This window comes from Danio rerio, chromosome 5 (genome assembly GCF_049306965.1).
Source record: "Danio rerio strain Tuebingen ecotype United States chromosome 5, GRCz12tu, whole genome shotgun sequence".
Classification (NCBI taxonomy): Eukaryota; Metazoa; Chordata; class Actinopteri; order Cypriniformes; family Danionidae; genus Danio; species Danio rerio.
In genome coordinates, this window is record NC_133180.1 from 71,829,099 (window position 1) to 71,856,527 (window position 27,429).

The window sequence follows — 27,429 nt, forward strand, 5'->3', positions numbered from 1 at the left end:
AGCTTTTTAATTGATTTATTAGGGACAACTTAACTGTTCAATGACTGGTCAATAGTTAACATGATCACCTTGTGTTACAGGAAAACATGAATGAATTGTGTGGATTCCTGCATTTTCTACAGTGTATACAGAACAGTGATGTGGTCAAGCCTTCCTGAAACTACTTTAACAGTGTGATTATCAGAAAATAATACACGCCTACAAATATCCATCAGCCAAACAGAACTGAGCATTCAACAGTACCGATAATAAGATTCATTGCTCCTGGAACAATGCATCAGAGTGAACCATTAGACTTTGGCCTGCACTAAGTCAAAGCCATGGTTAGCCAGCCAGTGAGATTACCCATGAGCCCTTGGCGGCGAAGGGAGGACCACAGCTACAGTACCAGAACATTGATGGGCTGATCGATGGGCCCCTTCGCCACGATGTACTCGATCCCCGTCTCGTACACATCGGTGGGCCGCCGGTATTTGAAAATGGTCCCTGCGGCGTGGAAGTTCTGAGGGGTGTCCATCTTATACGCCCCATTGAAGAAAAAGTTCCCTGCTTGGTCAGTCACAGCTGGAAAATGACAAGGGGGAGATATAATGATGGGAGGATTGTGAGTATTTCTCTATCATTTGATCTTGTTCAGCAAAATTGTATTAAAGTCTTTTTGTGCATTTTGGTTAAAATGGTATAAATATTAAAAATATATCGTTAAAAACTAAATAATTAGCCAATTTTTTGTCTTTTTCAACACATTTTAAAAATAATAGTTTAACAACGTATATTTAATACATATTTATAGTATATATTAATAATTCAGAGGGGGGCTAATAATTCTGACTTCAAATATATATATATATTTATAACATAATTATATATATTACATATATTATTATACAATTTATTTATTTATTTATTTATACAACATTTCTGTCTGGTTCTAGAATCTGATTGGCTGGTAGCCGTGATATATTTAAGTTATATCTGCACCCGTACCCGTTCATTGTATAATGATGGTATGTAGACGATCAAAAAAAAAATTTAGTTTAAGGGGGCTAATAATATTGACCTGAAAATGGTTTTTAAAACATTAAAGACAAAATTTTATCAGACATACTGTGAACATTTGCTTGCTCTGATAACATCATTTGGGAAATATTTAAAAAAGAAAAAAATCAAAGAGGGGCCAATAATTCTGACTTCTATATAGACATACATACATACATACATACACACACACACACACACACATATATAAATATATATATATATATATATATATATATATATATATATATATATATATATATATATATATGTCTGATAATATTTTTCTTCTGGAGAAAGCCTTATTTGTTTTATTTCGGCTAGAATAAAAGCAGTTTTTAATTTTTTAAAAACATTTTATGGTCAATATTATTGGCCCCTTTAAGAAATTTTTTCCTAGATAGTCTACAGAATAAACCATTGTTACACAATAACTTGCCTAATTACCATAACCTGCCTAGTTAACCTAATTAACCCAGTTAAGCCTTTAAATGTCACTTTAAGCTGTATAGAAGTGTCTTGAAAAATATCTAGTCAAATATTATTTACTGTCATCATGGCAATGATAAAATAAATCAGTTAATAGAAATGAGTTATTAAAATGTTCAGAATTGTGTTGAAAAAAATCTTCTCTCCATAAAACAGAAATTCAGGGAAAAAATTAAAAGGGTGGCTAATATTTCAGGGGGGCTAATAATTTTGACTTCAATTGTATATACAGTATATATGACTCCCTTGACTCCCTTAACAGATGGGAATCTGAGAAGAACACAACATTGCGACGGTGCAATAGCCTAGTGGTTAGTGCGGCAACATATGGTGGAGTAACATGTCAGGGCGTCCTGTGTTCGAATCCCTGCTCAATGATATTTGTCAAGTAGTGTATTAGTGTGCATATAAACATACTCTGTAGCTTTGTTTCTCTTGGTCTCTAGATTGAAACTGTTATGCTGTGTTCACACCAGACGCGGAACGCGCATAAATAGCCGCGTGAACATTTGAGTTTACTCGCTTCATTCGCGCATCAAATCCGCTTCATTCGCGTGTCAAATTTACTTCAGAACAGACGCGGATTCGCGTGATGGGCAGGGCTTCTGTCTTCCCTGTGACTGTAGCGTCGTTGCCAAATGGCTAACATGGATTTTATGAAGAAAATAACATTGTTTATGTACTTTATGAAGGCTAAAAAACAGCGTCGATACGTTTAGGACCGTGTCTGAGTCCACTACATGCTTTCAGAGGTGCATCCAGCTCTGTGAGCTCATAAACTCCTCCAGAAACTGAACCTGGATCACGGAGGCTTTCAACGGTGCTTCTGACTGAGCCAAGCCCAGTTTGATGATTTGTTGTCAGTGTCGCCTGGATGATTTCCCCTGGACACCATCAACTGGTTCTACGTCACAATCACACCCCACAAGAGTAAGCTTCTGATTGGTTTACGCGGCGCGAATGTCCGCTGAAATTCAGATTTTCGAATTCGAGAGATTCGCGCTAAACACTCGTTAAGCGCGTCAAACGCGCAAAACGCTCAATTCGCCTCGCGCGTATCGCGCTATTCGCACCGCGCCATTCGCCTCATTCCCGCTGCGCCATTCACGCGTAATGCGCCACAGGATGTCTATTCGCGCGTTTGCATTGACTTAACATGTAAATCACTCACGCTTGACGTGCGTGCCGCATCTGGTGTGAACGCAGCATTATGATGGCCAGTGGTATCATTCACCCCAACTACAAATCCAATCATGTGCTGCAGTCACACAGCTGTTTCAATAGACTCACTGTTTACACACAGCTGTAGACTATTAGGACTGAATATACACACATGTACACACTAAATATAACCCCCCCAGTCACTCTAGCACTTTGCTGAGTCTTGTTATCGTAGTGAACATTTCTAAGTGGTTTCCCTTGTCTTGCCTGGCCTTGTTTTTGACCATTTGTTTCTTTAATGTTTATGGATTGCTTTACCAATATACGTGCAAACCAGTCTAAAAACTCCCTGTACAGTTGCTCACCCAGGATATCTGCAGACTTCTTCCTCTCAATAACCTGGATGTCCCATGATCCTTCGGGGATTTGAGTTATGAAAGTATAGCCTTCAAAGAAGCAATTCACTTAGTTAGGACTTTAGTGGACTACTTGATGAATGTAATCAGCACCATTGACTATAATGCAGTTCTGCAAATCACTGAAGTGATGTTACCTAGACTCGAGGCCCCGCGGCGAAAGTTCCCAGTAACTCGACTGCAGCTGCTCCCGTCTCCCTGACACACGCCACACTTATCCAGGGTGTTGGGGGAGAAGAGGACACCGTCACATCCTATGGGCTGCAAAATTACACATCAGCTTATACCAGGGGCGGACTGGCCATCTGGCAATTCTGGCAAATGCCAGAAGGGCCGGACCATTCTTTAAATGTGGGCCGGTCAGCTATTTAAAAAAAAAAAAAATGTTTGTTATATGTATTGTTTTACATGCAGGCAGCTTTTATCTCTTTTGAGATATGAGTATTATGATGATGATGATGATGATACTAGTAATAATAATAATAATAATAAATGTTAAGCATTTGCCCAATCGACAAAGATCGGCTGGTTTCGAGATGGGCTGATCCAATTAGAGGTTACGCAGGTGTAATCAAAATCTGGCAAGAATGTCAAATAAACAGTTAGTGCAACGAGCTAATTGTCAGAGATGGACCGTAAAAAAGGAAAGGTGGTGCCGAAAAGCTCAGAGAAAGCAAAAAAATATATATATATATTTAAAATCAGACGCTGCCAAATGCATAAAATTAACTGAAATAGTATCGAAAGGGCACAGCGCAGGGGCGCAAGAAGGTCGTTTTTTTTAAGCCCCGGCTGAGTTAGTTGGTGTTTCTGTGTGGAGTTTGCATGTTCTGGTGGGTTTCCTCCTGGTTTCCCTGACAAGTCCAAACACATGTGCTATAGGTGAATTGGGTAGGCTTAATTGTCCGTAGTGCATGTAGATGAATGTGTGTGTGTGTGTGTGTGTGTGTGTGTGTGTGTGTGTGTGTGTGTGTGTGTGTGTGTGTGTGTGTGTGTGTGTGTGTGTGTGTGTGCGCGTGTGTAGGGGGTTTCCCAGTGGGTTGCAGCTTAGAGGGCATCTTCTGCGTAAAACATATGCTGAATAAGTTGGCGGTTCATTCCGCTGTGGCGATCCCAGATTAATAAAGGTACTAAGCCGACAAAAAAATTAATGAATGAAATGATTGCATGTATAAATTTGTTATAAATAGGTTGTTTTTGTTCCACTCACATACATTAAATGTTTAAATATCTATTAAATATGGTAGTGCTTATATTATTTCACCATCTGTACACCAATATAAGTAGTAAATGTGCGTGTCTGTGTATGGGGCTGTGTCGGTGTGGTAATATGGCTACAGTGCCAGGGCTGATTTTTGGGCCCTGTCCGTCCCTGGCTTATACATCTACATCAGGGGTGTCAAACTCAATTCCTGGAGGGCCGGAGCCCTGCATAGTTTAGTTCCAACCCTGCTCCAACATACTTAGGTTTCAAACAAGCCTGAAGGACTCAATTAGTTTGATCAGGTGTGTTTAATTAGGGTTGGAACTAAACTGTGCAGAGCTGCGGCCCTTTTGGAACTGAGTTTGACACCTGTGATCTACATCATCACATGCCTGAGACAATCAATATACAGTAAGCAATGCCAAAATGTCAGTGAGTGTCATCATAACATTACAAACTCATTTCTTATAACTGGTTTCTTTTTAAGTAGTGCTGTCGCCTCAGAGCAAGTAGGTCGCTGGTTTGAGCCTAGGCTGGGTTAGTTGATGTTTCTGTGTGGAGTTTGCAGGTTCTCCCTGCGTTCACGTATAGGTTTCCTCCGGGAGCTCCCGTTTCCCCCACAATCCAAAGTAATTCAGTACAGATGAATTGGGTAGGCTAAATTGTCCGTAGTGTATGTGTGTGAATAAGTGTGTATAGATGTTTCCCAGAGATCAGCTGGAAGGGCATCCGCTGCGTGAAACATATGCTGGATAAGTTGGCCGTTCATTCCGATGTGGCAACCCCAGATTATTAAAGGGACTAAGCCGAAAAGACACAGCTAAAAGAGACAAACAGCTCCTTACTTCACATTTGCCGTCGACACACACGCCTCTGTAGTTGCTGTACTTGCAGGACGTCCCATCACGTGCAGGAACCATCAGCTGTCTTTGACCATCAGAGGTGGTGCAGTGTAGGTCACACGGATTACTGGAGATATGAACGTAGTCGTCTACAGGAACATAAACAGGGACTCTTGGTTTAAACATACATTGGACCTTTGCAGCATGGCTTAATCAAATAAAGCAGTTAATACCAGGATAGAGAGGTTTCCAGTGGTAATTCTTTCCATTGTAAACCTGAGAGTTGAATGACCAGCACTGCTCTTCTCTGAAACTCCTCCCTGTAGAAGGACATTCCTGTTTCTCACAGAAATACGATTAGGTTACAATCAGGGTTCTCACAATAAGACAAATGGCCCTGACTTTCAGTGACTAAAAAAAAAAAGAGTATATTTGTTGAACTGTCCAAATATACATACCCTCACCGGCCACTTTATTAGGTACACCTTACTAGTACCAGGATGGACCATCTTTTGCCTTCAGAACTGCCTTAATCCTTCGTGGCATAGAATCAACAAGGTACTGGAAATATTTCTCATAAATTTTGGTCCATATTGACATGATATCATCATGAAGTTGCAGCTGATTTGTCGACTGCACATCCATGATGCCAATCTCCTGTTCTACCACATACCAAAGGTGCTCTATTGGATTACGTTTAGGTGACTATGGAGGCCATTTGAGTATAGTGAACTTATTGTCATGTTCAAGATACCAGTCAGAGATGATTCGTGGTACAATACTCAGGTAGCTGTGCCGATGACACAATGCTTAATTCGTACAAATGGGCCCAAAGTGTGCCAAGAAAATATCCCCCACACCATTAAATCACCACCACCAGCCTGAACTATTGATACAAGGCAGGATGACATGCTTTCTTGTTGTTAATGGCAAATTCTTCATCCGAATGTCGCAGCAAAAATCGAGACTCATCAGACAAGGCAATGTTTTTCCAATCTTCTATTGTCCAATTATGATGAGCCTGTGCGAATTGTAGCCTCAGTTTCCTGTTCTTAGTTGACAGGAGTGGCACCCGGTGTGGTCTTCTGCTACTGTAGCCCATTCGCCTCAAGGTTGGACGTGTTGTGCATTCAGAGATGCTCTTCCGCAAACCTAAGTTGTAACGAGTGCTTATTTGAGTTACTGTTGCCTTTCTATCAGCTGGAACCAGCCTGGCCATTCTCCTCTGACCTCTGGCATCAACAAGACATTTGTGCCCACAGAACTGCCACTCACCGGATATTGGACCATTCTCTGTAAACCCAAGAGATGGTTGTGCGTGAAAATCCTAGTAGATCAGCAGTTTCTGAAATACTCAGACCAGCCCGTCTGGCACCAACAACCAATTCATGTTCAAAGTCACTAAAATCACCTTTCTTCTCCATTCTGATGCTCAGTTTGAACTGCAACAGATCGTCTTGACCATGTCTACTTGCCTAAATGCATTGAGTTGCTACCAAGTGATTGGCTGATTAGAAATTTGCGTTAACGAGCAGTTGGACAGGTGTACCTAATAAAGTGGCCGGTAAGTGTATATATAAATGCGTGTGTGTGTGTGTGTGTGTGTGTGTGTGTGTGTGTGTGTGTGTGTGTGTGTGTGTGTGTGTGTGTGTGTGCAAAGAATGGCAGGACAGATATTGAGGACTGACCTTTGCATTGCAGAGGTGATACTTTTTTGCATTGCCTGTGCATGTCATGTTGTCTTTACCGGTTGTTGTTTTCTTCCTTTGAAAAAAGTGTTGCAGTTTAGCAGCAGTTGAATACAACAGGATACACAGTTGAAGACAAAAGTATTTGTTACTTTTGCGTTTTAAGTACTTTTCCAAAATTTCTCTCATATCTCTTGTAACTTTTTATTGCTCATAAATATGACTTGGTACCACATTATTTTGCAATCGAGGCTCATTATGAATACGTACCCCTATATATATTTATGGAGAGTGCCAAATATGTCCCAGGAGCTACGTTTTTTGCAGTTTTCCACCAGAGGCCGCTGTGTACTCTTTTTGAGCTACACAATGCTCTTTAAATATTCTTTAAATATTACCAGCTCAATCAACAGATCGCTTTTAAAGTAGTTGTGTGATGTGCATAATAATGACCTTTGCTTCAGACAGTGTCTCTCCTGTGACATGACGCCTCCTCCGCAGGTACGAGTGCAGGCTGTCCACTTTGTCCATTCACCCCACCAGTATGTGATCACTTCCAGCCCGTCCTCCAGACTGTTAGAGGCAACACCCTCTTCCTTTGGCAAATAAAGAGTTCATTCACAAAACCAACAGTGGAGACCAACATCTGTGCTGAGAGCCGACTATAACACCGCTTTTATTTCATAACTGTCATCATTACATTTTAAACCACTTTAAATGGATGAAAAGTGATGTTCCTCCTACAGTAAGAGTTATGTTGATTTGGTCGACTAGGGGAATCCCTAATCTATTAATTCAACAAAATGTCTCTGTTCCCTCCTTGTTAGAAATAAATATGTAAAAAAAATGAAAAGAAAAGCTAATGAGAAGTTCGATTTGAAGATTCCAAACCTGTCCTCTGCTGGAGAGATTTCCCAGAGACAGAGCCAGAGTTACAAGACCAAGCAGCACCAGACTGATCCTGGACCAGATCTTCATCCTGGAGAGAGTGAATGTTTGGAGAAAAGAAATTCAGTAGTCCCTCAAAACAGACATTTAATTAATTTTTAAAATCTGATATAAGCACAAATTAGGGAGCTTCATTTAGCATTGTCTCTTCTGAGAAAATCTTTAAATGATGACTCTGAATTACACGCAAATAAATAATTTGAATTATAAAAAGACAACAAAAGTTATATATGCTGTTTGATTCCTAAAATTAGAATCTGGAATCTCACTTATAAAACTTTGCGTAGAAACACACTAAATTTACATTAAATAGACGTCTAATAGTCATCTAAACATAGACGTCTTAGCTAAAATAAGGCTAAATTTGGACTGTAAGTGAAAATATAACAGACGTACAAGAACAGCCCAATAATAGACTAATCATCAAAAACAAAGATTAGACAGACTTCACATGTGTAGTCATTCAGCCCTGTCTATTTGATAGCTAGTCTAGTTTTAGCCTTTTCTTGGACGTCCATTAGATGTTTACTGACCGCCCAAATTTAGCCTTGTATTGGCCAAGACGTCTAAGTTTAGATCTATTAGACTTCTTTTAAACACAAATAAATGTTTCTTGGAAACCTCCCCAAGAAATTGTGTGTTTAATAGACATCTAATAGATGTCAAGCCTGGATATCAAAGAAAATCTAATAGATGTCTAAAAACAGCCCAAAACTAGACTAATCATCAAATGCAAAGATTAGACAGACTTTACATGTAGTTATTTATTCCTGTCTATTTAATAAATAGTGTAGTTTTGGGCTATTCTAAGACATCTATTAAATGTTTACTGACAGCCCAAATTTAGCCTTGTTTTAGCCAAGATGTTTAGATGTCTATGAGACATATTTAAGATTTCTTTTAAACACAAATGAATGCTTGCTGGGAACCTCCCCACCAAGCAATTGTGTGTTTAATACACATCTAATAGACATCAAGCCTGGATTGCTTGCCTAAAATGAGGCTAAATCTAGGCTGTCAATGAAAATCTAACAGAGGTCTAAGAATAGCTCAAAACTAGACTAATCAATAAATACAAAGATTAGACAGGCTACTTCACATGTGTAGTTATATTCAGTCCTGTCTATTTGATAATTAGTCAAGTTTTGGGTTATTCTTTGACACCTATTAGATGTTCACACAGCCCGATTTAACCCTTGTTTTAGCCAAGACATCTATGTTTAAATGTCTATTATACATCAATTAGACTTACTGAAACACAAATAAATGCTTGCTGGGAACCTCCCCACCAAGCAATTGTGTGTTTATTGGACATCTAATAAACGTCTGGGCTGGATATCTTGCCTAAAATTAGTCTAAATTTGAGCTGTCAATGAAAATCTAATAGACGTCTAAGAATAGCCCAACACTAGACTAATCATCAAATAAAAAGATTAGACAGACTTCACTTGTGTAGTTATTTATTCCTTTCTATTTGATAACTAGTCTAGTTTTAGGCTTTTCTCAGATGTCCATTAGATGTTTATTGACAGGCCAAATTTAGCCTCATTTTAGCCAAGACGACTATGTTTAGGTCTATTAGACTTCTTTTAATCACAAATAAATGCTTGCTGGGAACCTCCCCACCAAGCAACTGTGTGTTTAATAGACATCTAATAGACGTGTAGCCTGGATAACTTGCCTAAAATGAGGCTAAATCTAGGCTGTCAATGAATAGACGCCTAAGAATAGCCCAAAACTAGACTTATCATCAAACACAAAGATTAGACAGGCTACTTTACATATGTAGGTATTTATTTCTATCTATTTAATAACTACTCTAGTTTTGGGTTACTCTTTGACGTCTATTACATGTTCACAAAGCCCAAATTTAGCCTTGTTTTACCCAAGATGTTTATGTTTACATATTAAACTTCTTAGCTTGCAAGAAACCTTTTATAAAGTGAACTTACACCAAAATAAATTTGTATTCAATTATTAATGATTACGACTCATATGTCAATTTAAAGTTGTTTAACTAAGTTATTATTTAAATTAAATAAGTTAACTTAAAAGCTGCACTCATTCTCATGTGAAGTTTCTCAGCTTCCTAAGATGTTAATATTAGGTTAGATTTAGGTCGTGAAATTGACCAAAGTCCAAAGTGGAGCCAACGTCTCCAACCAACGTCATTTTTATGTCAAATACTGACATTTATTCAACCTAAATCCAATGTCTGATAGACGTCATAATGGTAACATCCACACAACGTTAAGCTGTAACATCATATTGATATTTGGTTGTTTTTAGGTTGCGTTGGAATGGGACCAAAATCAAACGTCTGTCTGACATTGGACACTGATGTTGGTCTGACGCTGGGTTCTGACGTCAACCCGATTTTCATTTTCACCCGAAACGCAACGTCCCCCCAACATCAATCTGATGTCATGTTGACATCCTGTGCCTGCTGGGTTGTTTTTTTTTTTACAGATGACAAGTTTTGTGTGGTAAGTGGCACATTGTACATTTTCACCCACATTTCTAAATGAAAAACTGTGAATTTATGTTAACATCACAATATTTATTGCAGAAAAACAAAACATTGCAATGCCCTTTTTGTTCTAATATCATGCAGCCCACCACCCACCACCATTTAGGTGAATCAGAGATGCTACAAACAGCTAGCACTCAAAATCCACTGCAGTTTATACAGTACACATAGCCCTTTAAGTATTCACAGTTTGTATGTCCAGCAATCTGCTGCGTTCACATACATCAATAGAGTTGCCGCTCTAAAAGCAAGCAATCACGCAAACGTCTCCGGTTCTCCTCATCAGACCCGCACCTCCAATTAGGAATCGTCTCCTTAAAGTAAGCAACCGGATCGTCTCGCTCTGTTTTGCAGTCTGGCTTTTTCTGGCACTAAATATTGGTGACAGGTGTCTTAAACTGGCCACTGGAGCACCTGGAGTTCATTATCCGGCCCAGACACAGCTGGATGTGGGCCAGCTAGCCAAAACACTCGTCGTCTCCCACAGACCACGCGCTTCCCATGTAGGCCAAACACAGGCTAACCCGCTTCCCCTCCCCCGGGGGCCTCCGCTCGGCTGTTTTTCTTTCCCTGGCAGCCGACAGACAGCAGGGCCGGTATCTGTTTTTTGGAGAAGGGGGAGGCAGAGGCTCTGTCTATGAGTTGCAAGGAGACTCATCCTTCAATGCCTCACAAGGATTCCTGGGCTTTCACGTCTCACATGCTGCATTCAAGTGGAAAATCAATCAATGCTGCAGCTTTCCATCGAATAGGTGAAGAGAGCAGCTATAAGTGTCTGGACACACGAAAAAGCTGCGCGCTTGATTGGTAAACACACCAGAATAGCATCAGAGTTTTGTGTTTTTAACCTCACAGTATGCTTTGATTGGTGCAAATAGTCCTGGGCAAAGATTAATCATGATTAATTGCATTCAAAATAAAAATATATGCAGTATGTGTGCATACAGTTGAAGTCAGAATTATTAGCCCCCCTTTGAAAGTTTTTTTCTTTTTTAAATATTTTCCAAATGAAGTTTAACAGAGCAAGGAACTTTTCACAGTATGTCTGATAATATTTTTTCTTCTGAAGAAAGTCTTATTTGTTTTATTCCAGCTAGAATAAAAGCAGTTATTAATTTTTAAAACACCATTTTAAGGACAAAATTATTAGCCCCTTTAAGCTATTTTTTTCCGACTGTCCACAAAACAAATCATCATTATACAATAACTTGCCTAATCACCCTGCCTAGTTAACCTAAAAAACCAAGTTAAGCCTTTAAATGCCACTTTAAGCTGTACAGAAGTGTCTAAAAAAATATCTAGTCAACTATTATTTACTGTCATCATGGCAAAAATTAAAATAAATCTGTTATTCAACTGTATATACACTCAAACAATGATTTTTGCTGCTTGTTTATTTTAGATGAGCTTAAACCTCACAATACTTGATTTTTTTTGGGACAGCTTTATAGTTTTATGATCAAACCACTTCAATCTGTAATAACAATTGATTTAACTTAATCGGTCATATTGATTTTTTTAGTTGATCATTTGGAAAAGTGATTTTTCAGATGAATCATCTGTTGAGCTGCATCCCAATCATCACAAATACTGTAGAAGACGTAATGGAACCCGCATGGAACCAAGATTCTCATAGAAATCAGTCAAGTTTGGTGAAGGAAAACTCATGGTTTGGGGTTACATTCAGTATGGGGGCGTGCGAGAGATCTGCAGAGTGGATGACAACATCAACAGCCTGAGGTGTCAAGACATTTGTGCTGCCCATGACATTACGAACCACAGGAGAGGGCAAATTCTTCAGCAGGATTGCGCTCCTGCTCATACTTCAGCCTCCACATCAAAGTTCCTGAAAGTAAAGAAGGTCAAGGTGCTTCTGGACTGGCCAGCTCACTCACCTGAGTTAAACATTATTGAGTATGTCTGGGGTAAGATAAAGGAGGAGGAGGCATTGAAAATGAACTCTGGAAGTCATGTGTTCCCACTTTTTTTGCCATTCCAGGTGACTTTATTAATGAGTGATTTGAGTCACTGCAGAGATGTATGGATGCAGTCCTCCAAGCTCATGGGAGTTATACACAATATTCATTCTTTTTTCACTCCAGCATGACTTTATATTATATACTGTACATTATTTCTGTTGAGTGACAAGACTTTTGTCTAAGCAAAGTCAGAACTTTGTGTCCTAATGAAATATTTAAAAATCATAGCTTGATCATATTTTATTTTGGTAAAATAAGCGTAATCTAGAGGCCTTCGCCTTTCATATAAGCCACTTCTGAAACCAAATGATCAACAAAAGAAGTCAGGTTATTATTTGTTGTTCCTAAAACTTGGATATGGTGACAAGACTTTTATCAGGTAGTGTGTATGTAATTTGCATTTAATCCCATATATCAGATTTCCATAGGAGGTACATAATGCAAATGATAATAAGTTTCTTGTAGGCACATTTTTTGACTTAAAGCTGAAAACCTGTGCATTTTGGCCATTCATTTTCACCACAATGGCATTTTGGGAAGAATGAAATTTTGGGAAACAGGTTTCAACAGTGTTGAAACCCATAAAGTTTTAATTTCAAAGAAAACAATTTACACATGCGTGGAACGGAAGAACAACAAAGGTGTGTGTAGATAAGTAGTGTTTATTTACAAAAAAAAAAAAAGCTGCTGGCCTAGCATTCAGTACACATTGTCTAATGACACTATCACGTCTTTTTTTGAGAAAACAGCTGCTTTAGAACTTCAAATTTTCAACAACCCTAACAGTATTATATGTTTTAACAATAAATATGAAAAAAATAAATTACTTTGACGAACATCGAACCCAGATCAACGACGTCGTAACCTAACGTGCTATCCACTGGGCCACAATCTATACATAGAATTATGACTCATCTGGCTCATTAATCTGCAGGCTGCATCTTGCTCACGAAGCTGCGAGAAAATAGATAAAAAGAGCAGAGCTGCGGTAAAATAATGAATAAAAAGCCTGTGGTCAAATAAATAAATAAATAAATTTTTAAAATGTGACTGCTGAGAGCAACAGATTCTGGAGCTAGGGAAACCGGCCCTCGCGGCCAAAAAACGGACCGGCCCACCGGGAATTCTCCCGGTCCTCCCGATTAGCCAATCCGGGCCTGCACATTGTTTTTAGCCATTTTTTGTGTGAATTGGGATGATTTTTCCACATCAACTTTACACTTTAAAACATAACCTGAAACTTTTTGTGTAAAAACATCCTTAGTTTTAAAAGATATACATACTTTTTTTAAAAATAAGAATGTTTTATTGATTAAATTACAACCGTTTTAGAAAAATCTATGCATTCTCAATTCGTTACCTTGGAATCATAAGTTTTAATATGCGTTCTGAAAGATTTTGAGATATTGAGCTTCAAAGTTTTTGCATTCCATATAGCAAACAGTATGTGTGTAACATTTGATTTTGTTTTTTTATAAAAAGTTTTAAAATGTAAACAACTTATGAAAAAAATATAATGTAAATGAGTTGTCAGAATATGTCAATAACTCAATTTTGACAAAAATGTCAGATAGAACTTTATAATTCTAAGGTGACAAATTGTTTTTTTCTGGGATATCTATTTTTTCTCCACAAATCATGTGTAGCCTGCAGTACTTTTTAGCCACATTACAATGCACAGCTTTTTCACTTCGTTTCTTTGGATGTGGTCCATGCTTGAGCTGCTCACTGATTTCTTGTGGTTTCCTTTAGCCATTCATCATCCGAGCTGATTTATTTATATGAATGGTCTAATATCAGATTAATTTCCTTCTTAACTGACACATTACCAAAACCACATATTCATTTAGTAGAGACTTTTCAAATAGACGTTTGACTTTTTTGGATTTAAAAACCATTTAATGCATCATAATTGAATCAAATATTGATTTCTTAATTCTTCCTAATACACTGGTATTGTGTCGTCAACAAATGATGAATGTAAATGTCTGAATATGATAAAGTGACATTATTACTTTAAATTCCATCAGTGAGAAATGACATCAGCTGTTTATGGAATTAAACAAACTAAAAAACTACATTTAACTCAAGCACACATCTATAAAATGTGAATCCAGATCATTTCCAAGCTGTCTTTAAATTGTTTCCATACATATATATTCAAATTATTCATTCATTCATTTTCCTTCGACTTAGTCCCTTATTTATCAGGGTTCACCACAGCGGAATGAACCGCCAACTATTCCGGCATATGTTTTTTGCAGCTGATGCCCTTCCAGCTGCAACCCAGTACTGGAAAACACTCTCACGATCACACACACACTCATACACTACAGCCAATTTAGTTCATCTAATTCACCTATGGCGCATGTTTTTGGACTGTGCACCCGGAGAAAACCAACACCAACACGAGAAAAACATGCAAACTCCACACAGAAGCACCAACTGACCCAGCTGGGACTTGAACCAGCAACCTTCTTGCTGTGAGGAAACAGTGCTAACTGAGCTACCGTGCGGCCATATTCAAATAAATTTCTCAAAACATTGAAAGACACCAAAAAAAAAAGTTTTAAAAAAAGTAACCAAAAGATGACAGAACTCATTCATTCATTCATTGTCTTTTCGACTTAGTCCCTTTATTAATCCAAGGTTGCCACAGTGGACCACCAATTTATCCAGCACGTTTTATTCAGCCGCAACCCATCACTGGGAAACACCCATACACGCTATGGAAAATTTAGCCTACCCAATACACTCATACCACGCAGGCTCAAACCAGCAACCTTCTTGCTGTGAGGTGAACCTGCTATCCACTGTGCCACCGCGTCACAGATGATGACAGAACTATAACAGCTAAATGATTTCATAGACTTTTTCAGTAACAAATGTGGCCCTGGAGCACAAAATAAATTCATAAAGTCAGTTTTTGGAAGTTGAGATTTAAACAACATCTTAAAGCAGAATAAATAAGATTTCCAATGATGTGTGTTTTGTTGTGACAGGATAATATTAGGACGATATACAACTATTTGAAAAATCCAGAACCTAAGGTTTCCAAAAAAAATCTAAATATTGAGAAAATTACCCTTAAAGTCATCTTTAAACATGCATATTACTAGTCCAACACAACTTATGCTATAATTATGGAGTCAATTTTCAGCATTTCTTAATGGGAGATGATCTTGACTTAATATTCTAGTGATTTTGTGCAAAATATTTTTATCTATAATTTTGACGCATACAATGTATTTTGAGATTTTTCCACAAATATAAATTTTCCTTTGTTGTTTAGTTTTCATTTATTTATGTTTTTGAATTCCATCATGGGCTCTTGATTCTTCTTTTAAGACCAAAAAGGCTGAAAAAGGGTCTTTTATTGACATTTTTATGTCTGAAGTAATTAATTATGGTACATCCGGTAATAAACTGCCTGTAGTGTTTCTGTTATTCTACAAACATAATTCCTGACATATTATTTCTTATACAATATATTCTTTCAAACTACTAAAATGACAATAAAAGTCACTTTGTTAAAGCGCATAGTTATATTTTCAACATCAAATGTCTACAGAGCAGAGATCAGTGTCCCATAAAGAGATTCACGAACAATAAATACACAGAAAAAACCTGAAAATCCAAAAAAAAACTAACCCTATTTATTAACACACACTTTTTTACAATGTGGTTTGTGATTCAGGCTTATAAGCATGCATTATAATTCATCAAATGAACACTTTCTGCTCTCACTGTAAAAATAAAAAAAGCTGAATTCCAACTAATTCCTCCATGTTGTCTGAACACAAAGAAATTAAGTTAACTTAGAATCATATTTTTTAACAAATTTAAGTGGATTGAACATAAAACAATTAAGTTGTCCCCCCAAAAAACGTTAAACTCATTTTAAATAAGTAGTTTGAACAGGAAACAAAAACTCATTATTTTGTGCTGGACTGTTCTCCACAGCTCAACCAAAATCTACCACACGGAAAAATTATTATTATTATTATCATATTATTATTCATTGGACTTGCTAAAAGCTTTAATAATTTAATTAATTCATTCATTCATTTTCCTTTAGCTTATTCCCTTTTTTATGGGGGGGTCGCCACAGTGGAATGGACCGCTAACTATTCCAGCAGATGTTTCACAAAGCGGATGCCCTTCCAGCTGCAACCCAGTAATGGGAAACACCCATTTACTCTCACATTCACACACACTCATACACTACGGCCAATTTAGTTCATTAAATTCACCAATAGTGCATGTCTTTGGACTGTGAGGGAAATCAGAGCACTTGGAGGAAGCCCATGCCAATACGTGGAGAACAAGCAAACTCCACGCAGAAGCGCCCAGCTGTGACTCAAACCAGCGACCTTCTTGCTGTGACAGTGCTAACCACTAAGACAGTCCCGGGCTGAATGTAAATAAACAAATTAAGTGAACTTTATTTATAAACTATTTTCAAGAGAAGCACGTGCTTATGATTGACCACAGCTGGTGCTGCATTAGCAAAGCAGGATTCACCAATTAGATGATTCCTAACTTATTCATTCATTTTCTTTTCGGCTTAGTCCCTTTATTAATCAGGGGTCGCCACAACTCATTCAGCATTTGTTTTACGCAGCGGATGCTCTTCCAGCTGCAACCCATCACTGGGAAACACCCATACACTCTTTCATTCACACACATACACTACAGAGAATTCACCTATAACGCATGTGTTTGAACTTGTTGGGGAAATCAGAGCACCTAGAGGAAACCCACGCGAACACAGGGAGGAGAACATGCAAACTCCACAAAGAAATGCCAACTGACCCAGCCGAGGCTCGAACCAGCGACTTTTGTGTTGTGAGGCGACAGCACTACCCACTGTGCCACCACGCCACCTCAAATAGTTAGTCATCTTTGTCTCGAAGAAACTTCCCTTTCACTCCCACTCCTCCCTACTTTTCCTTAACAGGGTGACACACTGGCCCAGTGGTTAGCACTGTTGCCTCACAGCAAGAATGTCATTGGTTCAATCCTTACTTGGACAGTCGACATTTCTGTGCGGAGTTAACGCGTTCTCCATACTCAAATGGGTTTCCCTCAGGTTTCCTCCCACAGTTCAAAGACATGTGATATAGGTGAATTGATCAAATCAAATTGGCACCATTGATGAGCTCTTAACCCTAATTGCTATAAGCCATATAATAAGCAGGGAAGTTCTCAAGACCTACCTGAGCTCAAACTCCCCTCTCGCCCTACAAACTGGAGGGAGCCCTGGGCTTGAGGATCTTATGCGCTCAGGGCTCTCTCCCTGGACAGCATGCCAAAACCGCTTTATAATTAATCATCAGCTAAGGGGGAACTCTTGAAATATAGTGATGTTCAACCTAATTTGTTTGTTTGAATTCACCACTCACCAAAACTGTAAATCCAGTTTTTTTAGTGCACACAACTGAAACTTTTCCCGGATGACCATTACTGTCTCTTAATGTCACATTCATCCAGCCCTTTGCATCACCAGAGCACTCAACACTGTTTGTTTGGGTTTGTGGAACAAGTGTCTAGTCTGCTTGGCTTCACATGCTCTTTCCCAAAACATCCAGCACTACACCGGCAAAATGAACACACACACACACACACACACACACACACACACACACACATACACACACACACACAGAGAGTGAAAGAGAGAAAGAGGGAGAGTAAATATTTCCCCTTACCTGCAGAGCTGGAGCTGGTGCTGTTGGACAGTGTGGGTGGTTTCTGATGGTGTGCTGTGAGGATGTGTCTTGTAAAGAGGGTAAGGTGTGCTCCTGCATCCCCCTTCCTCTCCTCCTCCTCTCCTCCTCCTCCTTCTTCCCCCTTTCTTTCCTTCTGTCCCGGCACGGCAGGAAGACAGTGGCAGTGTTGGGGAACGCCTTTGTGAAAACGGTTTTCTGGCTGGTGCCAAAATCATGAGCTCCTGCTGCTGCTGCTGTGGAGCAGAAACACAGTCACACACACAGAGACAAGCTACTGTCTGCTGCTCTAGACTCACAGACAGACAGACAGACAGATGCAGAGATTGAAAAACAGACAGACAGGGAGACAGACAGAGATAGACAAACAGGCAGACAGAGAGACGGACAGATGGAGAGACCAGATAAACGAGGGACTGTTAGACAGACAGACAGGTGGAGGGAAAGAAAGATGGACAAACAGACAGACAGACAGACATAAAAATTAAGTGATAGACAGATGGAGGGATAGAGGACAAAAAGACACACAGACAATGGAGATATAGACAGACAGACACAGATGGACAGGCAGATAGAGAGACAGAGAGATGGAGAGATAAAAGACAGACAGACAGACAGACAGACAGACAGACAGATGACATAGGGATAAACAGACACACAGATATTAAGACAGACAAATAAACAGACAGACAGATAGAAGGATGGACAGACAGGCAGACAGAGATTGACAGATGGAGAGAGACAGATATATAGACAGACAGACAGACAGGCAGGCAGACAGACAGACAGACAGACGAACAGACGGAGGTACAGATGGACGAACAGACAAACGGACATAGGGATAGACAGATGGAGAGACAGACAGACAGACGGAAAGATAGAAAGATGGATGAACAGACAGACAGACAGATAAACAATGGACAGATTTTCAGACAGAGATTGACAGATGGAGAGACAGACAGATATAAGGACAGACGGACAGATGGAGAGACAGGCAGACAGAGAGATAGAAATAAGGATGAACAGACAGACAGATTGATAAACAACAGACAGATTGGGAGACAGGCAGGCAGGCAGGCAGGCAGGCAGGCAGACAGGCAGGCAGGCAGGCAGGCAGGCAGGCAGGCAGACAGACAGACAGACAGACAGACAGACAGACAGACAGACAGACAGACAGACAGACAGACAGACAGACAGATAGATAGATAGATAGATAGATAGATAGATAGATAGATAGATAGATAGATAGATAGATAGATAGATAGATAGATAGATAGATAGATAGATAGATAGATAGATAGAAAGATAGATAGATAGAAAAACAGACAGTGGACAAGTGGACAGACAGATGGACATAGATACAAACAGATGGAGAGACAGACAAATAGATGGCAGACAGATAGAGAAATAGAAAGATGAACAGACAGGCAGAGGAACAGGCGGACAGACAGACAGACAGACAGACAGACAAAAAGATAGAAAGAAGGATGAACAGACAGATGAACAATAGACAGATTGACTGACAGACAGACAGGAAAACAGACGGACAGATTGACAGACATAAGAACAGACATTCTAGACAGACAGATAACTGATGGAGAGATAGAAAGAAAACAAACCAAAAAACAGGCAGACAGACAGACAGACAGACAGACAGACAGACAGACAGACAGACAGACAGACCAAAAGATAGATAGATGAATTAATGGACAGAAGAACAGACAGGCAAGCGGGTGCTTTTGTTTCCCCCACAAGTCCAAAGACATGCAGTACAGGTGAATTAGGTAACCTAAATTGTCTGTAGTGTATGTGTGTGGATGAGTGTGTATGGATGTTTCCCAGTGATAGGTTGCAGCTGAAAGGGCATTTGCTGTGTAAAACATGTGCTGGATAAGTTGGCAGTTCATTCCGCTGTGGCGACCCCAGATTAATAAAGGGACCAAGTCGAAAAGAAAATGACTGAATGATATTTTCTGGAAAACAAGACAGAAACATTGATATTGTTTTTAGCAGTGAGAGAGCGGCAGTCAGATAGCTGAGACCACCATGCCTGTGTGTGTGTGTGACGTGTGCATTTCTAGAGCACATGTTCTCTCCGCTGCCTGTCTGTCTGTCTGCTCTGTACATTAGAGACGCTTCGCTACGCTTAAAGCTCAATCAAACACTCCTCACGAGCGAGCGCAGATCTGTTTGCTGATAGACATACTTCAGGAGATTTGCACAGTCTGGAAGTCTGGAGGAATGGACGCTTTTTAAGAGCCTAAAACTGCAAAGCAGAAAACACAGGGAAAATCTGTGTGTGTCAGAAATCACTCCATACTTCCAATGCATGAATGGGGGGATTGGTTGTAAGTATTGATTGTAAACACAGAAGAGTCAGTCTAAAAGAAGAGGCAAAAACAATGCTTATGGAATTTAATTTAATTTAATTTAATTTAATTTAATTTAATTTAATTTAATTTAATTTAATTTAATTTAATTTAATTTAATTTAATTTAATTTAATTTAATTTAAAATAGTCTAATTTAATCATGTATTTTTATGAATAATTAAAATAATAAAATGTCAAATTAAAAAAATAATAATAATACATTTAAATTACATTTTAAAATGTATCAAATTTAATTAAATAAATAAATACAAATAACAAAAAGTCAAATTTAATAAAACAAAATAGTTAAAATTTAAAAAAGTAATTTAAATTTAAAATTTAGTTAAAATAAAAAATAAGTAAAATAAAATAGTTAAATTTTCAATAAAAAAATTTATTAATTAATTAATAAAATTCAAAATAAAAAAATTATAAAATTAAATTTTAAAATGTAAATAAAAATACTATCAAATAAAATAGTCAAATTTAAACATGTTAAAATAACTAAATAAATGAAATACAAATAATAAAAAGTCCAATTTAATAAAATAAAATAATCAAATTTTAAATGTAAATAAATAAATGAATAAAATAAAATAAAAACAATAAAAAAGTCAAATACAAAATAATAAAATGCAGTTTTTAAATGTAAATAAATAAATAAAAAATTATACAATAAAAGTCCAATTTAAACATGTAATTAATTATAAATAATTTAACAAAAAAAAAATAAAAAGTCAAATTTAATGTAAAATGTAAAAAATAAACACATTAAATAATTTCTAAATTTTATAAAAATAAAACAAACAGATAAATAAAAATGATAAAAAGTCAAATTTAATAAAATAAAGCATTAAAAGTTTAAATATAAAAAATACAAAAAAAAATTTAATAAAATAAAAAGTCAAATTTAAAAATAAAAAAAAATGAATGAATAAATAAATAAAATAAAACTAATAAAAACTCCAATTTAAAATGTAAAAGACAAAATACAATAAAACAGAAGTGCATGTTATCATAAAAATACAGTAAATATAATTTGAATGGTTTTAAGTATTGTGTAAAGGCAAAAAACACTATAATCAAAAATAACAGGGAGTTGTAAATCATGGTCTTCTGTTAAAATGGCTATGGTCATTGAGGCCGCACAGGCTAATTGGTTAATGATAACCAAAAGCCAAAAAGCTGTTTAGGCATTGTTTTCGGTCTGGTTCAATTCTGGTATGCAATTTCCAACACGTTTTGTCCTAAGCCTGTTACAAACTAAATGGTTTGAAAAAATAAATGCATTAGTAATACTCTATGAGCTACTCTTACTGTATTTTTTTAGCTGACATGCATTTAATTACATAATGGTCTAATGGTCTATATATTTCTAAAATATTTCTCCCAAATTTCTAATGAAAAGAATTGTCATTTTAGAGATTCTTCTTCTTTTAAAGAAATTAGCAGTTCAGAATAGCAGGTCTACATTTTTTTTTTTTGCAGTTTTCACAAATCCACTAGAGGCCGCTGTGTTCATTTTTGACAATCTCAGATACATTCAACATAGGCTCATTCTGAAAACGTATATGCATTTCTGGAGATTGCTAATTATGCAGCTAGAAGTACGTATGGCTGCATTTCATCTTTAAAAAAAACGCTAGGGGGCGGAATGACCGTTCCTTTTCACACTTACCAGCTGACCGCTTACTTTCGTATGGACAACTTTCCTGCTATAACCAGTTTGTTCAGTTAGCTCACCATGTAATTCGGTGATGCAGAGAGGAAATGACCATGACGTCAAGTGTTGAATCCAGCAAAGAATGTTTCCAGAAAGCAGGTGAGACAAAAAAATAAGCCAAAAAAATAAATAAACAAGTAAATAACAGCAAACAATAGATCAACGTTGTGTGTGACTCAGAAAAGCTTAAATTAACTCCACAACAAATATTTAAAATAACAGTTGGGGAAGTTTTTACTGTAGTAAAGGAAGATCTGCTTCATTCTTGTCTGTCACAGTGCTGTTTATCTATGTGAAGGCTACATGCACTGACACGCAAGTGGGAACGGTGGGCGGGGAGAATGAGCTCATTTGCATTAAAGGCACAGGCAACACAAACAGCTACACTGTCCAAACAGCTCAAATTCTCAAATTTAAAAAGGTATAATGAACAATCTGGTGGGTGTTTTGAGATGAAACTTTACAGACACATTCGGGATACACAAAAGTCTTAGTTTAAATCTTTAAAAAAAGGAATAAAGTATGTGCCCTTTAATGTCAAGCTGTCACGATTAAGGCAAAGACAGGTGATGGTGTATTTGGTTATGTCAAGTTGTCAAAACCTTTGCATTTTAAATGCCATAACTGAGTGAATGACAGTTCAGCATGCATAAAATTGCCTTTATTCATCTCATGTGATTATAAAGGTGTCATGACAGGTCTTATAAACTCCCCCATCAAGTAAAGGGTTCAACACAGGCGCATTGTGGATACGTACCTAGGTGTACATTTCTGGAAAATCACAGATATGTAGCTGGGTGTACGCCTGGCTAGAATATGTCCGTAAACAAAAGCTAAGGGGCAGTATGATGTCGCAGACATCTTCTGTTCCTTTTCATGCTACCATTAACCTCATTAGCCTCACTATAGAGGGCTTTTCTGGTTTTACCAGCTTGCTCAGTAGCTCGCCATGTAAGCTGGTAGAAAGTGCTTAATTTGTAAATTGCAAGGTCCTGGAACAGAATGGTGTAACAGATCGAATATGTTACCCGAGGAGGTGTTGTGGACGAAAGTGAGGAGAGGGACCCCTTTGGTCTGTGTCGCGGACGAAAAAAGTTTAGATTTGTTCACCTGTCAGGTTTTGGAGATCTATCACCATATAGGGCAATAGGACGTGTGTATAACTCAGTTTTTTGACTACACTTCATTATCATTGTTCATTTATTAATTTGCTGGATATTAGAACTGAATTTAGAAATAGTTTTTTAAAAAAAAACTTTGTGCTTAACAAACAAAATTAATTATGCAGGCTAATGGATGTCTTCAGTGGAGTGTACAACGCCATTTCCTTATCCACAAAAAGGAGTAAAGTAAAAGAGTAAAAGTAAAGAGAAAGTAAAGAGGGCGAATAGAGAAGGCTCATTCTTTATCTTTACACTGCAGATGGTCTGTTTACCTGTTTTCTGGTTAGTGAAGCGTTTTTTTTTTTTTTTTTTCTTTTACAAAGTCCACCATGTAAATAGCAAATGCACCATTGGTTTAATGCACGTTATGCTCACAGCACACCCATAACTCATTAAAGGGCACCTATGGTGAGAAATCTACTGTTCAAGCTATTTGGACAAACATATGTGTATATATAGTGTATAGACCGTCATATTGGGGTGATACAAACACACCCAGTCCTTTTTTTTTCAATTTAACAACATATAAACGGTGGACCAATTAGAGCGGTATTCAGACCAACCGCAACTTTACGGTCTTTGCGGTCCCCCCGCCCACCGAATTGATTGACAGCTGCGCGCATTAACATGTTCTGGTAGTCTTGTGAATATGTCAACAAGACCAGACAGACATACGCAAAGCAACCGGGAATAAAAGGTCTGTTCTGTTCGCTAGGATCAGCAATCATCATCAAATGTGATTAAGAGTAAGTTTCACATGTTTAAAGTGTTTTAAAACAGAGTATGTGTGTAATTAATTACAGCGTTTTACTTCAGCTTTACTTCATTAGCACAGCCGCGTGTCAGAACAATTATAAAAGAAGACGCTTCAATCCCCGTTTGTGGAAGTTAAATCAGGTTTATTTTGTACATTAGCATAACAGATATCCACACAGTACTGGAGGTTAGCCTGTATCCTGTCACATTTGAGTGCAAAAACAGTGCTAAGCTAAGCGTGCTCTGTCTGTTTGCCTGCCTGCGTGTGTGTGTGTGTCAGCTGCGGTGTACGTGTGTATCTCTGTGTGTGTGTGGGTGCTCGCGTAAACTTTGTAACGATATTCTGTGTGACTCATCAATGCAACTTCACAATACTGATTAGTAAAGGTTAGTTCTTACTGTAGTATTTCTCACAAACGCTACGTGAGACCTTCTTCCTTTAAGTCTGTCTGTTGTCTGACGCAGCTGAGGGAGGAGATTAAAGCACGCGGGAAGGCACGTAGAAACAGTAGGCGGGAAAGACTCGTCTTAAAGGCGCAGTGCGACAAAACCACCCCCTGCTGGAAATCAGTATAAAACAGCATCTTGTAAAGGGTATAATGAAAAATCTGATGGGTGTTTTGAGCTGAAACTTTACATAATCTGAAATCTGAAAAAAGGGGTAACCTAGGTGCCCTTTAAGAGAATAACAACATCCCTGTTAGACCATCTGCCGGGGCACAGAGCGTATTTTTCCATCCTTAAAATAGCAAAAGTGTATTCGGACACGCCTTTAATGTTTTTTAGACTTTGTGCCTAGATCGTTAAAATAGATCCCTTTAGGTTTATGGAAAGGGGTGGGCGGTTCAGTCACAGCAAGCTGGTTGACTGAAGAGTATCTTTTTGCGCCCTCTGGTGGATATACACAAAAAGAGGATGCAAAAATGGCGTGCGCGAGAGACATTTAAGATCATTAAAAAGTGTACACAATGGACTCTGGTGCAAAAACAAAAACTGCAAGCAGACGTAGCTCCAGGTGTGTAAACCGCCATCTTCAGAAATGTACACAGACAATGAGCCACAATGAGCCTGGGTTGAAAGGGTTACAATTGAAAGCAGTGACATTGCACATTAAGCTGTGACCCTAATTCCAGTCTTGACCATCCCAGTACAGCAAGTGTGGTCAAGAAAGTGCCTTCATCAGTAAGCATGCAAGGTCTTAGAGAGTCACATTACAGGGTGGCTGTAGGGAATGCGGGGCGTGAGGAGCATTCGGCACACACACTGCACCCTTTGTGTTCCCTCCGCAGGTGCAACAGCTGAGAGAAAAGTGCAGCTGTGAGTGACCGGCCACAGCAGTAGCTACAAATAACTAAATAAGAGCTTTCCCAGCATGCTGTGGACTGTGTGAAGTCTTATTTAGAAAGCCACATCAAAAAAGCCACGGAATTCAGAAACAAGACAATGTGCGCATATTTGCGTTATGTAGGTTAAATCATCCAGAGGCTCGAGCATTTACGGTTCATTTCATGAGTTGCATTTTAATAACTCGCACGTCACCGTGTCACATCTGCTTGCTGTTGATTTATATTGAATACGTCATTTACATGTGTTTCCTTTCTTTTTATGCCACGACACTTAATGAAATAAAAGTCGGTGGAGATTATATGATGCTTGCAAAGTATTTACAGGCTAAAATGAATGATAAAATTGCTACAATATTAAAGAATGAATATTAAACATATAATATAATCATAATATTGTCACTAAATTACCTAAATTGTCCAATGGCTCCCTGAAACAAGATTATTCAGCTTGTTTTAAGGAAAAACTCAATTTAATTAAGTCTTTCAACAAAACAATATAATTTTGCTTGTCTAGAAAACCCAGATAGGATACAAATGTGGGCCACTTTAGGCAGTTATGCAGCACTGGTGGTCAGGGGCGGACTGGCCATCTGGCAATTCTGGCAAATGCCAGAAGGGCCGGACCATTTTTTAAATGTGGGCCAGTCAGCTATTTTAAAAAATTTTTATTTTTTAATATGTATTGTTTTCACATGCACGCAGCTTTTATCTCTTGCAAGATGTGAGTATTATGATGATAATGATGATGATGATGATGATGATGATGATGATAATAGTAATAATAATAATAAATGTTAAGCATTGGCCCAATCAAAAATGACCGGCTGGTTTCGAGATGGGCTGACCCAAAATCTGGCTAGAGTGTCAAAAAAAAAAAAAAGTAAAATTCTGGCGAAATGCATAAAATTAACAGAAATAGTCTCGAAAGAGGGCAGCGGAGGGGCGCAAGAAGGATGCTTTTTCGAGCCTTGGCTGGGTTAGTTGGTGTTTCTGTGTGGAGTTTGCATGTTCGCGTGGGTTTCCTCCTGGTTTCCCTCACAAGTCCAAACATGTGCTGTAGGTGAATTGGGTAGGCTTAATTGTCCATAGTGCATGTATGTGAATGTGTGTGTATAGGGGTTTCACAGTGCGTTGCACTTTGGAGGGCATCTGCTGTGTAAAACATATGGTGGACAAGTTGGCGGTTCATTCCGCTGTGGTGATCCCAGATTAATAAAGGGACTAAGCAAAGAAAATGAATGAATGATCACATATATAAATTTGTTTTTGTTCCAGTCACCTACATTAAATGTTTAAATATCTATTACATATATGGTGATATTATTTCACCATCTGTACACCAAAATAAGTAGTGAATGTGCGTGTCCGTGCATGGGGCTGTGTCGGTGTAGTAATGTGAGCTGGTGTGGCTACAGTGCCAGGGCTGATTTTTAGTCCCAGTCCGCCCCTGCTGGTGGTATTCCTTCGGCCCAGACAAAATGAATGTGAGCCTGAAGTGGCCCACCTGTACAATGGCAAAGGGAGGCCAAGGATTCAAATTCATATATGGGCCATTTAAGGCAAAGATTTGGCACTTGTGGCAAAATGTAATATGAATGTGAGCCTAATGTGGCCCATGTGGAAAATGAATAATTTGGCCTAAATGACAGAAGACAAATGTGGGCTGCAGTTGGCAAAATAGTGGCTTAGTCATTTAAGGGGTAATCTGGGTCTAAACTTAAAGTGGCTCGCATATAGGTGCAAACGTGGCCCAGTTATCTTAAGACATATGCGGGCCACTTTTGGCAAATATTTGGCACAGTAAACTAAAAGCCGCTATTACGGCTGTGAGCCTAATGTGACTCAGAGAAAATATGGCAAATGTGGCCCAGTTATTTTAAAACATATGTGGACCACATAGACTAAAGTCACCATCATGGAGAAAAGTGTTTGCTTTAGTTGGGCTCATAGCTCTGAACCTCTTCATATCAATTTTCTTTTTGGCTGCTGTAACTTTTAAGAACTTTGCTTGAAAAGTTTGTTCATTACAGCAAGCAAAATTAAGTG

General features: G+C 38.2%; 1 protein-coding gene across 6 annotated transcripts in view; it reads right to left on the reverse strand.

The window, feature by feature from the left end:
- ttc16 (tetratricopeptide repeat domain 16) overlaps nucleotides 1-27,429 on the reverse strand; it is an 85,904-nt gene that overhangs the window by 29,719 nt on the left and 28,756 nt on the right. The window contains exons 14-22 of one of the 6 annotated variants that reach the window (XM_073951614.1): nucleotides 18,007-18,260; nucleotides 7,730-7,817; nucleotides 7,292-7,434; nucleotides 6,839-6,914; nucleotides 5,384-5,486; nucleotides 5,154-5,299; nucleotides 3,242-3,365; nucleotides 3,054-3,134; nucleotides 389-564 (exon numbers count right to left, since the gene is read on the reverse strand). In XM_073951614.1, coding sequence (XP_073807715.1) covers nucleotides 389-564; nucleotides 3,054-3,134; nucleotides 3,242-3,365; nucleotides 5,154-5,299; nucleotides 5,384-5,486; nucleotides 6,839-6,914; nucleotides 7,292-7,434; nucleotides 7,730-7,817; nucleotides 18,007-18,260 — 1,191 coding nt within the window. Of the gene's footprint in view, nucleotides 1-345; nucleotides 565-3,053; nucleotides 3,135-3,241; nucleotides 3,366-5,153; nucleotides 5,300-5,383; nucleotides 5,487-6,838; nucleotides 6,915-7,291; nucleotides 7,435-7,729; nucleotides 7,818-10,539; nucleotides 10,855-18,006; nucleotides 18,261-27,429 lie in introns of those variants that run through there. The other 5 variants (XM_073951618.1, XM_073951616.1, XM_073951619.1 and 2 more) reach the window with 5 other exon arrangements.